The sequence below is a fragment of the Echiichthys vipera genome (assembly GCF_963691815.1).
Source record: "Echiichthys vipera genome assembly, chromosome: 11".
In the NCBI taxonomy this organism is placed as follows: domain Eukaryota; kingdom Metazoa; phylum Chordata; class Actinopteri; order Perciformes; family Trachinidae; genus Echiichthys; species Echiichthys vipera.
Window position 1 is genome coordinate 21750245 of NC_139836.1, and position 14846 is coordinate 21765090.

General features: G+C 38.8%; 1 protein-coding gene across 1 annotated transcript in view; it reads left to right on the plus strand.

Moving 5' to 3' along the window:
* The window catches only part of rgs7a (regulator of G protein signaling 7a), a 46447-nt gene extending 31723 nt beyond the window's left edge, over positions 1 to 14724 (plus strand). The window contains exons 4-17 of the mRNA XM_083923121.1: positions 7096 to 7202; positions 8091 to 8142; positions 8782 to 8846; positions 9154 to 9230; positions 9459 to 9540; positions 10379 to 10453; positions 10619 to 10717; positions 10876 to 10937; positions 11325 to 11435; positions 11564 to 11689; positions 12698 to 12884; positions 13034 to 13123; positions 14216 to 14252; positions 14628 to 14724. Of these exons, the coding sequence (XP_083779247.1) occupies positions 7096 to 7202; positions 8091 to 8142; positions 8782 to 8846; positions 9154 to 9230; positions 9459 to 9540; positions 10379 to 10453; positions 10619 to 10717; positions 10876 to 10937; positions 11325 to 11435; positions 11564 to 11689; positions 12698 to 12884; positions 13034 to 13123; positions 14216 to 14236 (1154 nt within the window). The 3' untranslated portion in view covers positions 14237 to 14252; positions 14628 to 14724. The remainder of the gene's footprint in view (positions 1 to 7095; positions 7203 to 8090; positions 8143 to 8781; positions 8847 to 9153; positions 9231 to 9458; positions 9541 to 10378; positions 10454 to 10618; positions 10718 to 10875; positions 10938 to 11324; positions 11436 to 11563; positions 11690 to 12697; positions 12885 to 13033; positions 13124 to 14215; positions 14253 to 14627) is intronic.
* The last annotated feature ends 122 nt before the right edge of the window (positions 14725 to 14846 follow it).

The following is a 14846-nucleotide window of genomic DNA, read 5'->3' on the forward strand; positions in this document are numbered from 1 at the left end:
TTGTATGCAAGAATCTGGCTGTCTTTCTCTGTTTGTCAGTTGTTTATTTACATAAGAGATGATTTATGCATGCATTTATTTAGAATAGAATAGAATATAACATATTGTATTGTCAGAAATCTGCAAATAAAAAAAAGGTTATTAAAACACACTATATCACAGCCAGACAGTAGCCCAAACATTAAAGCATATTTACATAAAAACACAATACACAATAGAAGCTACATTGCTGAGGAGTCAAGGTAATATATGTATGTGTGAGATTTAAAGGGCACAAGGAAGCAGTTAGATAATGATAAAACCCTTTACAGAGTGGACAGACTGTTCCTGTGCTTTTGTTTTCTCTTTTGTCTTATCATTAAGGTTGAGAACTTGTTTGAGTAAAACAGTTTCAGACATTTAAATTTGCTCAAGAGATTATGCCTTTCATCATGCCTCAGGCCTCAGACCACACTGTGATTTATAAAAAAGTATCCTTATTGCGGCACTTCTGGTATGCTAAAACAAACAAAAACAATAATGATGAACTATCAACAACAAAAGACTTTCAAATGACTTATGCTTAATGTGTAAACTCTGCCAAGACTGTTAATTTTAGTTACCCTGCTTACTAAGGCCTGTGAATAAAACATGCTGTATGTCATACCCTCAAGCGAAATTTACATATTATACTATTACATTCTGTGTATCTTGCAAAATTGGAAAAGCTCTTCTGTTATAGTAGCCTATTCCACATCAAATGGTCAAAACAGCAATTTTATAACAGTGAAGAGTCTGAAAATGTGTCGAGAAGCAGATGTTCTCTGTCCTTTATAAGACTTTTTTATTATCAGTGCACAGACACAAGACACGCTGTCAACTGCCCTGCAGTGGTAAACAGAGTGCTGTGCAAAACTTCTTTACTGCAGCACAGAACAACTCCTGGTGGGGCTGACAAACACAACAAAGTGAAATGCAATTAATTTGGCAGATGAGCTTATATCAAACGTTGACTGGGGATTGGGAGTTTTTTTGCTAAATAAATGCCCCAGACAATATACTGACACACTCCAGATGAACTCATTATAACCTATTTTGCAATCTTTGTAGTCCCGATCCTATTTTAGTTCAGTACTGAATTTGATTAGACAATACAAATGTCTGCCTCTAAAGTTCTTTTTAAAAGTTTTAGATGTCTTCTGGGACATTTTTTTGCAGAAGGTTTTGCATGTGTGACTGATACTTTCATTACAATCAGACCATTGCGGATCACTATCATTCATCATACTGTAATTCTAAAGGCAATTGGTTTATCTAGCATGGGAACTATTAGAATTAAATACTTACCGTGTTTAGGGTGGCCAAGACCTGATTCATTAGCATGCATTACTGTGCAGTCTAGACAGATCACAGAGGCATTGGGAACACTGAGAAGATAAATGTGAATGAGAAGCCACGTGTTATCATGATCTACAACTTTAAGATGGACTATCTGGTGCAGACACTGCATACAAATCCGGATCTACTTTTCTGAAATGCAGTAAACCACTTTGAATTTACTTACTTTTCAGTATCAGTAGAGTATTCTTGATCTATCATGGATAAACGTCCATAAATGCAATTAGAAATAATGTGTGACACTCCTTTTAACTTAAGTCTCGTAATCATCAAATGCAGATGTTTTCCGCAGTTTGGCAAGTAATCCAATTCTCTCTGTGGTTACGGAGCAGAGTCAGCATCATTGAGACTCTCCATGGTTCAGATTCCCCAATATGTAAATATAAAGCTTTAAAAAGGGCTCAGTGTAGCCTAACTGACTAAATGGTATACTTACTGTTTACATCACCCAAAGCATGATGGGAACCTTGGTGTTAAAAATCTCAAAATATATTCATCCCATAAGACACAAGTGCCTTTTCTTTTTAATATTATCAATATACTGCATGGCATGGCTACAGTGACAATGCCATCAGTCTTGTAATTGAAGGGATGGAAAACTGAGAAAAATCAACCTTAGGTCCCAAAGAGGTTAATGGACTACGGACTAATTCACTCACTTGTGAGTCACTTTCATGAATTAGCTTCGCTATATTATCATTTTGATTTCGCAAGCAGGGTTGTAAAACCCAATCAGCTTCCGCATCAGTCTGCAGTGTTTCTAACCTCTGACCTGCCTGAAAATAAATCAGTAAGATCTAGTGCTAAAATAGATTACATGGCACTGTGCAGCTCTTGCATATATATGAGTTCTGGTACCGGTATGAGTCCGTAAAATAAAGATCAAATTCATAAATTCAAAATGAATGCTTATCATTGTTTATATCTTGTACCAAATCAGATTTCTTCAGTAAGTAGCTGCTTAATTCCAGTCAGTGTTTAATTTGCAATAATGACCTGCTCGCTCTTTATTATAATTTACCCAAATTGGGTTTCAATGCCAAATTACACTATACATAAGTTAATACCATGTTTTACTTTTGCTGCAAAATGTTGACTGTTGTAATATCCATCCATCACGGGGAGCTGATGCCGATCCCAGCTGATATAGGGTGTGAGGCGGGGAACACCCTGGACAGGACGCTAGTCTATCACAACATATTACTATAATTATTAGCCCCATGGTAGATAGCTGGGTTAATGAACGTGTGAGACAGGGAGATGGGGAACAATATGTTCTGTATACAGGGAACATCTGTGCTTGTATGAATGCATATGAGAAAAAGTGAATAATTCAAACACATAAGATACAAACATAACACTAGGCGGTAAAAATGTTGTTGACAAAGAGTCCGCCCTTGTCTGTGTGTGTATGTGTGTGTGTGTGTGTGTGCGTGTGTGTGTGTGTGTGTGTGTGTGTGTGTGTGTGTGTGTGTGTGTGTGTGTGTGTGTGTGTGTGTGTGTGTGTGTGTGTGTGTGTGTGTGTGTTTGTGTGTGTGTGTGTACCTGTGCAAGAGATAATCAAAATGACAGACAAGTGAATCATATGATTATAGTAATAGTTGTCAGACAGTACAAATCAAAACATTTAACATGATTACACAAAACTAGATAAATAAAATAGTCAAATTCACCACATCAGCAAAAAAAATTGGCAAGCTGTCACTGAGTGTGTAGCCGTGTGTATTGCATATGAAAGAGCACCTAATCTGCTCAGTGGAACACCAGGGAGTGGTGAAAGGACACCAGCATGTAGAGGGTGCGTACTGTTCTTGGTAATGGCCCTAGTAGTCTCCAACCTTCTTTTGCACCTCTTCATCAGGTCGACACTCACTCTTGTAAGCACTTTAAATTATCCTTTTCATTCTCCTGAGATCACCCTTCTCTACGCTGCTTCTCTGGCAAACAGATAAAATACAGAAATTATTTCTAAGATAGTGTGAGTTTTCTTTCACCAGTCTCCTTAATACTTCAGCTGCACATCTGCATGTATCCACTTCACCGCATTAGGGTCACAAGATAAATATTAAAGAGGTAGAAAACAAACAAAAAACAAAGTTCTGATCCACAAATTTGTATTGATGTTTTGGACTTTTCTTGAATTTTTTTATTTTTTATTTGAAATATTGGTTGCTTTTGTGGAACTGCTAACATATCATAATCATCGGAAATATGACAACTCCAACCAGACACTGCTTTTGTGAGAGGTCACACGCCGAAAAGGTTTGGAATCACTGCTTAAATATCTAGCAATTAATTGTATTTCATAGCTTATTATGTTTTCCTCATTCAAAATATGAATTAGAAAAATAAGTAGAAACTAAAAATCAATATTTTCTTGTGGAAAATCAATCAAAGTAAAGTACAAGTACCTGGGATTACTCTTAAGTACAGTACTTGAGGACTTTCCACCAGTGATTAAAACAAAGATTCTTCATTGTCTCTACATCTCCAGACAGTGTATACTGCAAACAATAATAATCAAAATATAACTACAAATGCAGGATCTCTTCTATTATATTTAGATTAAGCTCAGCTGAAAAAAAATACTCCCACACTCCCCTTGGCAGGGCCCCAAACTGCTGAGTATTTGGCACAGAGCTGGCAATATGATGAAATGAAAGGGTGTTTCCCCCCTGGACTCCAAGGCCGTCCCGTCTTGACAACTTGACCAATTCCAGTCCAAGGTTTTTTCGTCACTAAAAGCTTATAGAAAAGCCTGCACTATGTTAAATAGAAGCTAGAAGCTCCCTTGCTACCAGGAATTGATCTTTATAGACTCTTATCACAAACAACAAAACAATCTGGTTAATCTTTTATTTATGTCTCACCCTCCATCTTTTTAGTCTGATTTACAGTCATTCATTTATGCCAAATACTGTTTACTTTCTATACACTTAAAATGCAATACAATTGTATGAAGTGGCGTGCACAGACTTTTTGAAGGGCAGGGGTGAAAAGGAAAAAAAAGGTCACATATAGCACGTCCTTGCCACTGAAGAGGGCACTCTAACACACATTTAGGCTCCTAGAGAGCCCTTTAGCACACATTTTGGCTCATAGAGTGCACTTTAGCCTGCATTTTGGCTTCCAAGAGGGCACTTTGGCACATTTTTTGGCTGCCATGAGGGCACTTTAGCACACGTTTTGGCTCCTAGAGGGCACTTTTACACACGTTTTGGCTATTTGGGGATCTGTTTACACATGTACTGCATGATTTCCTGAACTTGAAATTAGCAAAATAACAGACAATGCAGTCTCAGAAGGATTGTTTCTGTGTGACATTCATCATTCATCAGAAAAAACCCTCAGCTTCACTTCAACAGAAGCAAAGAGAACGAGCAAACAGATGATTGTAGACGTTCTATACTAAATTAGTGCAGAATAGGAGACAGCCTGTACTGTCCCAGATGTCATTTTCCATACTTTGTTGACTTTACTTTCATCTGACATTCATCCTGTCTTTGATAATAATCCTGTGAATAAAAATGTTGAATGCATAATACGTCAAAAGATGGATGAGTGGATTTTTGCTTGTCTACTTGAATTACCCTGTATTTGGTGGACAGAAGGAGATGATGTCCCTCTAGCTCTTAGAAGTAGAAATGGTTCTTTCTTCTTCTGACTTAATAACACACCAAAATGTAATATACAGTAAATAATAAATACAGTATACATGTGGAATAATATTGCTGTAAGAAAGTGTGCAGCGGATAAGGAGGAAGGGGTGTGTTTATACGTAAACAGGTTTTAATAACTTATGAGTCATAATTTATTAATAAATGGAGCCCAGTCACCCACACGCGCGCCCGCGCGCACACACACACACACACACACACACACACACACACACACACACACACACACACACACACACACACACACACACACACACACACACATACCCAACATTATGACCTCTCAATGCTGTGACAGTCACGTCAGTGCTAAAGGAAAAGCCAATCTATATATATCTTTATATATCTCTCTCTCTCTCTCACACACACACACACACACACACACACACACACACACACACACACACACACACACACACACACACACACACACACACACACACACACACACACACAGACACACACAGACACAGTACAATCAGTGGGTGTGGATATTTGGATGCATGTGTGTGTGAGTTAGAGAGCGTGAGAGCAGATGTGAATATGTTATGCATGCATACATTACATTACATATACAGTAAGCTCAAGTTAAAGCATTTATAACTGTACATGTCTATGTCAAGCATTTCAACCTTTGTATCTGTTAGCTTATTAATGTGTTAAGATCACAGTTTACTGCAAGACTCCCCCGGGCTTTTCACCAAACATTCAGTACAAAAGCAAAGTGCATGGCAGAAATACGGAAAAGGACACCATTCTGTATAGAACAACATGTAAATAAACGCTTTCCAATATCCTTCATAATGACCTTAAAAAAAGCCAACAGAGAATTGTCAACACATTATACCAAACATGAATAATAGATGTTGACACCATGATGGGGTTACAGGTTGAGAACAGCAGGGAATAACTGGTGGCAGATGAGGCACACAGTTGATGATGATTGCATGTTTTCATTATCTGATGGTTTTAAATCAGGAACAGTTACCCGTGTGCTGGGGGGAAGCAGGTTTTCTCTCCAACCAAGCACAACACCAGGTGATTTGATGAGTTCCGCCTCTCCGGCTGAAGGTGGGCTAATCAGAGAGACCTCCTGCTGTGTTGTTTGGTGGGATCTGATACCTGCCTCTCCTTCTGTCAAAAGCAGTGTCCATTAGAGCTGCTGCTCCTAATTCAGGTCCTGCATTCTGGCCATTTTGTAACTGATGAATTTATACCTAAGCCAATAAAGTTAATTAGATTGAATGACAAAAAACAACGAAACAACGAGCTGGCTCTGGATCTGTGATGAGGAACTATTGATTTTAGGTTAATCAGAGAATCTTCAATGAAAGAGTGAGATCCCAAAGTAGGTTTATCTTTTAATGCATCAGTATAAATAAAGAGTGTTTATAAAGAGGGTCAATTAGAATTTATATTAAGACAACTTATCACCCTGATCCTTAAAGGATTTGTCATTTTGGAAAATATGCTCATTCAGTCTCTCACGGAGAGTAAGATGAAGAGACTGATACCACTCTTATGTCAGTCGTTTAAATATAAGGCTACAGCCAGCAGTCAAAAACTGTACAGCTAGCCTGGCTCTGTCAAATGGTAACAAAATCCGCCCACCAGCACCTGTAAAGCTGTTATGTGTGACTTTTTTCCCCACCAGAAAGCAAATGTAAAATATTGTGTCAATCTATTTCAACTGAACATCGAATTATTACTAGAAGAGTGACAAACAACTCTGTTTAGGGCCTGAGATGAAATCCAAAATATATACATTATATTAACAATGTATACTTTTCAGTCCCCAGCTCTGTCACTCCTTTTTAATTTTCCCGGTGTTTCCTTCAGGGCTCAGAGTGACAAAACCTTCCTGCCCACAGCCATTTCATTTAACACAACCAAAAAATCCCAATATGTGTATGATGTGTTAATGATTTACTGTGTATACATGAAGGCAAGGTAATTTGTATGTGTTCAATGTTACTGGGGAAACTGAAAGAGCAGGAGTACACCAAGTTATAAATGGACTTTGTCTGTGTTTTCCCCTCAGTCGAGGCTCTTCACCTAGGAACTCTGATGGCTGCACACGGTTACTTCTTCCCCATCTCAGACCACGTCCTCACCCTCAAAGATGATGGCACTTTCTATAGGTTTCAGGTAGGAATAACACTAGTAATGCTCTGGTTCTTATTACATCTCTATAAGTCTCTAGATAATTACAGCAATGCTTAAAAATGACCTAAGATGAGGAAATACTTCATATGGGATCATTTTTGTTATGTCATCACAGGGACTATAGAGGACATTTATTTTAAGTTTTAATTCAGAGCCCAGCATGATGTGATCTGCTGATAGGTTTGCAGGAGATTTCAAGGACTAAAGAAGTATTTGTTCTGTGTATTTTTTAAATCTGAAGCTCTTCTTTGCTGTTGACAATAAAGTACAAATTTCCCTTTACATCTGACAAATTTCCAACTCTAATATGCTCCGTTAAATCTGTTGAAGTGCCTCTGTGTGACATGCTGGAGTCAAAATTGTGATTAAGAGTTTTTGTGCCCCATAATTCTTACAAGGTTCATTAAAAAAGAAGAAAACACATTGCTCTGAATGTCAATAGTGGAATTGACAGTTTTAGTGATTTTACACCCAGTGAGCTCTCCCAAGTGCACAGCACAGAACTAACCAAAATAAATCAATCCCTAAGGCTGTTTGTGTTAGCGGCACGCTTCACTTAGCTCTTTACGTGTAATCGGTTTTCATCTGAAGCCAGTCCAGTTCATACAGTGCTGCCTGAGGAGGGTCAAGATTCATGCTGGTGTCTGCTCTCAACGCTCGCTGAAAGGAGCTTATGTGCTTTAGACATTGCACCAAGCCCATTATACAACAAAATGTTCTATTGTGACAGATGCAGGACTGTGACTGTGTGCCCACCTCGCATCACAGTACACACTTTGATTTAAAACACCATGTGGTTAACCGCACGTTGTCAGTGATGCACAATTTGTTTTTAGTTTTGTTTCTTTTAACAACCTGTTTTACCTTCAGACTCCATACTTTTGGCCATCAAACTGCTGGGAACCAGAAAACACAGACTATGGTGAGAGAGTTGTTCTGATTTTGTCTAATTCCTGCGGTATATACTGAAGAAGTTAACGATACAGTTATACTGTTTGTCTAAGGCACTTGCCCAATTTACTGTTGGTGTTTAGAAGACGAAACACAAAATGATGCAACTGCAGTATAACGATAGAAACATAAAATCACGTTTTGTTTTTTAAGCTTGGCCCACAGATAGAATAAGTTATAATGCAGTTAGCATATAGGACTAATGCTCACTGTGGGAATAATCCCCAGGGGAAGTGTCAGGGGAAGTTAGGTTGTCTTAGATTTAGCAACAAACTCACATGAATGATGCCCCTTAATGAAAACAGTGTAATGGCCTAATAACACTTCTACATAATGGTAAGTGAACAAAGAACTGAAGGGAGGATGACAAGAAGGTGTACACACACACACACACACACACACACACACACACACACACACACACACACACAGACGCACAAAGAGATGCTTAGACACCATGCACAGACAATGACCTTTGTGATTTACGGGCCAGTTTAAATGTGCAGTTGAGAGGATTAAATGAGTAAATGCAGGGCCACTTAAGCTTGTTTAAACCAAGCTGGGAACTCGTTCTCCCTCTGTTACCAATGGCTGTCTCTCTGTCTCACAGCTGTTTACCTCTGCAAAAGAACAATGCAAAATAAAGCACGTCTGGAGCTTGCAGACTATGAAGCGGTAAGTGTAAAAGGTCTTTTAGTGTCATCACTTCCTTCTTCACATATCTGTTCTGCTTTCTGCTCCTTTTGCTCCTGTTTGTTTTTCTGTGTGCCACTACATAATTTCTTGCTTTCCGTTCACCTGAGCTATTAAATTTATAAGTGGTTTAGTTTTACTCAGAGTTTTTTTCTTTTATGTATTGGGAAGAGGGATCATTAGAGATGGCATCCAGCCATGCACTGTACACATCATGCGCAGTAAACATAATCAGTCCATATCCCTCAAAAGCCTTTATTCCTTGTTTTGTTCTTTGTTTCACTCGCAGGAGAGCTTAGCAAGGCTACAGAGAGCTTTCGCCAGGAAATGGGAGTTCATTTTTATGCAAGCAGAAGCACAAGCGAAGTAGGTTTCTATAAGAACCACACACGCATTAAAGCATTATGAGTGAGTCCTCTAACACTCTCATTCTGACATGATTAATCTTGTGGTTTACTAAAATGTCCCTGTAATTACCAGCACACAACTTCACAGATGAGCTGCGCATTGAACATGTGATGGAGTAAATACATCATAAGCATATACAGTACATGCTCTGCAAAATCAATCCTGAACTAACTTTTTGTCCCCCAGAGTGGATAAGAAAAGAGACAAAATTGAAAGGAAAATTCTCGACAGTCAGGAAAGAGCATTCTGGGACGTGCACAGACCAGTGGTGAGTGTAATTACTGAGGACGTCTTCTTCTTTACATACACATGCAATCAAAATTACATACTGTTAGATATAGTATATCATGTCGGTCTCTAGGTTATTTTATTCCAATGCACACATTTCACAGGCAGTGGGGATGCATCAATCAGTGTGACAAAGCATTTATGTAGTGCACATGTGATTTATACATGAGCTGTACATGAACGGTGTAAAGAGGTGAACAAACTGTATATGTAAATCTTCCATTGTGTATTCATCAGCCATACACATGAAATGCCACATCAATAACTGTCACAACACATCAGCTTCACTGCTGCTCTTTACCTTGTTCATACACACTTGCTTAGCATTAGCATTTATTTTCCCCCTGAGGTCAAAGGGTCTCCTCTGCTGCATTTCTCTGAAAGCAGCTGCTCCATGCTTAATTGGAAAATAAGTTCAATTTATGCGTTCTTAGAGCAACATAATCAATATTAATTCAAATTTCACAGTGACGCCTTCAAGCTACTTAGCTCCGTTCTTCTGCAAGAGACCTAGATAAGACCACTTGTTCAATCAGCCAGAATTTGCACACTAAGACTGATTTCCCGCTGGTTTACTTGTTTTGCTAAAATTGGCACATTCCATGTTTAATTAACCAGCTTCTGACACATTCTCCTGGAGACTTCGCAGAATTGCTTCATACCTCAGTGAACCATAGTGGGTTTCATTACCTAAAACTCATATCATGGTGGCAAAATTACACCTTCTGTAGGGCAAAGCACCAACAGCTGAAGTTGTAATAATTAAATTAAAGCTGAATTGAATGATTTTTCTGGTTTTCTCCTCACTCTTCTCACAGCCTGGATGTGTGAATACGACAGAAGTTGACATAAAGAAGTCGTCCAGAATGAAAAATCCCCACAAAACCAGAAAGGTACAGTAGAACTTCCCACTGATACAACTTTCTTTTAAGGTCAGGGTTGATAACACTGTAATGCAGACATGAACAGACAGGCTTATTGTTCCCTGCTGTTCCTGTCAGCAGTTATAAGGCTACTACTAGTGATAGTACTATTTTTATGTTTTTTTGTCATCTCAGTCCGTGTATGGGCTGCAGAATGATATCCGTACCCACAGCCCAACCCACACCCCCGCCCCAGAGGCCAAGCAGCCTACAGAAGAAGAACTGCAAGAACAGGTTACATCTGTAACTTATTACATTATTGTTACATTATTTTTGGTATGCAATTAATAAATTTTTTTAGTGAAAGTATGTGCATAACTAAATACAATGTAGTACAGAATCAAAATGCACACAGGCTGATGTATGTTAATTGTTCCCTGCAATGGTTTCAGATCGCCTTTTGGCAATTGCAATTAGACAGGCATCGACTGAAAATGTCCAAAGTGGCGGAGAGGTGAGCAATGTTCTTTGTGTCTTTATTCTGTTTAGCCATCGATCTGTTTATTGAACCTTTAAACAGCCTAACATGGCGTGGAATTAAGAGCTCCAATGACCTTGGAGAGTGATTGAGCCTTAACAATGCCTTCAGTGGGCGTCAGCACTGACTATACTAGATGGGTCAGTCACTCTTATCTGGCTATAACTTTATTTCAATTCAAGGATGGTTTCACTTCACCTTTTGTGAATTAAAGCTTACAAATAATCGCGCAGAAAGTTTGAGCAGATTTTCAACAGATGTGATACCTGGATTATAATCTATGTCAAATTTCCACCAGTGACACAGATTGCTGTCATTCCAATGTTTTCGTTGTTTCTCCTAAAAAAAAAAAAAAAAACACAGTTTGCTGGCCTACACAGAGCAGTATGTAGAATACGACCCCTTCCTCACGCCTCCAGATCCATCCAATCCCTGGATCTCAGATGACACCACACTCTGGGAGCTTGAAGCCAGGTGGGTCATGTCTGCAGAGGAAGAGCAATATACAATTTATATTTATATGGATGAAAAGATTAGATAATACATTTCATTTTTTTTTCTTCATCTGTGATGGATATTTCGCATTTTGTGTCCTCCTCCAGTAAGGAGCCAGGCCAGCAGAGGGTAAAGAGGTGGGCTTTTGGCATCGATGAGGTTCTCAAAGATCCAGTGGGGAGAGAGCAGTTCCTCAAGTTCCTGGAGTCTGAGTTCAGCTCAGAGAATCTCAGGTGCTCACCAACATACACATACTTTGTGAGAATACTGGAATGTCTGCTTCTCCAAACTGGTGGTGTGCTAACCTTCTGACTATCGATAAGTACTTCATACAACCCCACTTCAAAAAAGCTGAACTATCCCTTTAATACGAGCGTGCACGCACACACACACACACACACACACACACACACACACACACACACACACACACAAATGAAATATGAAATGTTCATATACTGTACATTGGTTAGAAACATGCATTACCACTGTAATTTTTTTACATGGTGGTCATGATGACGGGCATAATCACTTGAATAGGTGTTTTACTGTCAAATATAATTGTTATTTCTGGATGAATAAGAAGTAATCTACAGTGAAACTGTATCAGAAGCAGGGAGAGCTGGTGGATGTTCCTTTAATTTTCTAGCACGACTGTAGCTGTGGTTAGAATAACAGAGGTACGCAAGGGATATTATGTTAATCAGTTTATTCATGGTAACAGGAACACTGTAGAGTATCAAAGATGCATGCAAACAGGCTTTAATATGAATAGAGCAGCCACTGCACAGGATAGCCCCCTTGCTCCCTCTCATGGTAAATGTATGTATTGTTTCCTCCCTGATAATGTGGTCAGTTTAATTGAATTGGTAATTTCAGTTGAGCATCGATTTAACACTCCTATAATTGAACAGATGCATCACTAACAAGAAGCATGGTGCTATTCATGGACATATTACCTTAACTACCTTAACTTTTCAAAACTATACTTGCTGCATGGTGCTGAAACGGTCCACCATTTAAATCTATCTCAGTTAAAGTGTCTCTGAGTGAGGCAAACTGAAATTCTTCTTGTTGCACTTATTGTTATACTTCTCACGATGCATTATTTTATCCTCTTTGATGACAAGAGTGTAAAATGGAAAGGGATGCTTCTACAGTAACATAATTATTTATGGAGAGAACAAAATGTGTGCATAACTGCTACTGTATTAATTACCCTTTTTTACTTTGGTCTTTAGGTTCTGGCTAGCGGTTCAAGAACTAAAGAAGCGTCCTATCAGAGAAGTTCCAACCCGGGTTCAGGAGATCTGGCAGGAGTTTCTGGCCCCCGGAGCACCCAGTGCCATCAACGTGGACTCCAAGAGCTACGACAAAACCACCCAGAATGTCAAAGATCCTGGACGCTACGCCTTTGAGGATGCACAGGTGCAAATTATACAAATACATTACATCGCATATACAGTATAGCTAATTTTGGTAGTGGCTTATTTACATTTTTATACATAAACATAGAAAAGTTACATTTCTGTTTTTGGGCCGATGCATTTTATATTTTCAATGTGTTTCTACAACAGGAACACATTTACAAGTTGATGAAGAGTGATTCTTACAGCCGTTTCATCCGCTCCAGTGCCTACCAGGAGTTATTACAGGCCAAGAAGAAGGTAAAATACCCACATGACTCAAAACATTGGATAAATGTCTTAGTTTGAAAATATGATGAGAAAAAGACATACATGCAGATGACAGGGCAAGCTTACATGCACTCACTCTTCAGTGATGCTGAAAACTGCCCTACTGTCACCCACAGTCACACCTTTTCAAAGTCGGTTAAATCACACATTAAGCCCATTCTCATTTATCCATTCACATACAATACAAGTATGCACATTTAGTTTCTATTGCACTCACCTGTCGTGACATATAATCTCCTACAGGGGCAGGGTTGATATAATTCTGCTCAGTAAGTACTGTATATAAAGATCATTTTGACCACTAAGGGGCAGACAATCATGGTAGATGTAGAGCAACATTAGCATCCCATTGTGTTTCTGTTCCTTTTCGCTTTGGTTTTGTCTCCAGTAAACAAAAGCTTGTTCTTGAGATGCAGAGTTGGCTGTGGATTTGGCAATCCAAGCAAGTCCTTGAAATAGCATGCAGTCATTTTTGTTAATGATAATAAAATGCACTGTGTTTGAAATGTATTCCTCAATACAGCAGTGCATGTGTGGTAAAGTTACTTAAAGGTGCAGACAAGGTCAAACCAAAGTACATATCAAATAAAATGGCACCTGCATGCCAGTAATAACATGGCAAACAGATTGAATAACACCTACCGATGTGGACCAGGTGTGGATAATGGAACAGGACTTCTGTTAGGGTCGTAGATGACGCAGAGGATGTCATAACATGACAGATAACTCTTAAACTCCTCTTAAAACCTGTTCCGTCTCATGCCTCCTACATTTCCCCTGCTTGGCATTCTGTTAGAGAGTATTTTGCTATTATAGCTGAAAAAACAACAATAGTATCACATGAATGCAGCACAATGTGACTATTAAATATCTTTATACTGATGGAGAACTCTTAGTCTATTTTTTTTTTTTTTTTTTTTTTTTAAATAGGCTGAATTGAAAATACAGCTCTTGTCTATCTGGCTCAGAAACTGTTCATATAAACATGTAATACTAAGCCCCGCTAAATCCTCTGCATGGTAACATTACTTTACTCAACATGTCCTTTTTCTGTCCCCACAGAAAAGTAAGAATTTGTTCTAAAGGCCCTTACTTCCAGGTAATGTCCAATACTTAATCATACATACTGTGCATTGTCATGTGTTTGTTGTATTGCCCGTAATACTGCCAATTACTGTAGATATACAGTATAGTGACAGACTCTTTTTAGTGTTGTTATGGGTTTTAATATACTAATGTATCAGTAATGTTACATTTACATTCAGCTCAAGTCTTAAATTTTCACAGTGCATGATATCCTGTATAAAACTTGCCATTCCAGCATCACATTGATGGCTACTCATATTGTTATTCAACTAGAAAATAAATGTATTTATTCTCTCTCATTCACATTTACATATTGACCTCATTCTCTTTTCCACCTGCCTTCATTTTCTGTTGCACATGCCTTTTTTTCTCTTCTTTTCCTGCCCAGGGGAAACCACTAGCATTCAAGAGGCTGACCAGTCGTGTGCCATCATGCTAAAATCAATGCCATCTCTCTCTCTTGGACATGGAGAGGGGGACCATCTCATCTCTTCGTCATCATTGTCTGTCCATCCACTCTCTTGGCTCAGCCGGGCAATGAGTCGGACTGTCTGTTCGTCTGTTGTTCACCGGATGTTGCATGTCCATGGAGAGGAGGTTTCTTCTT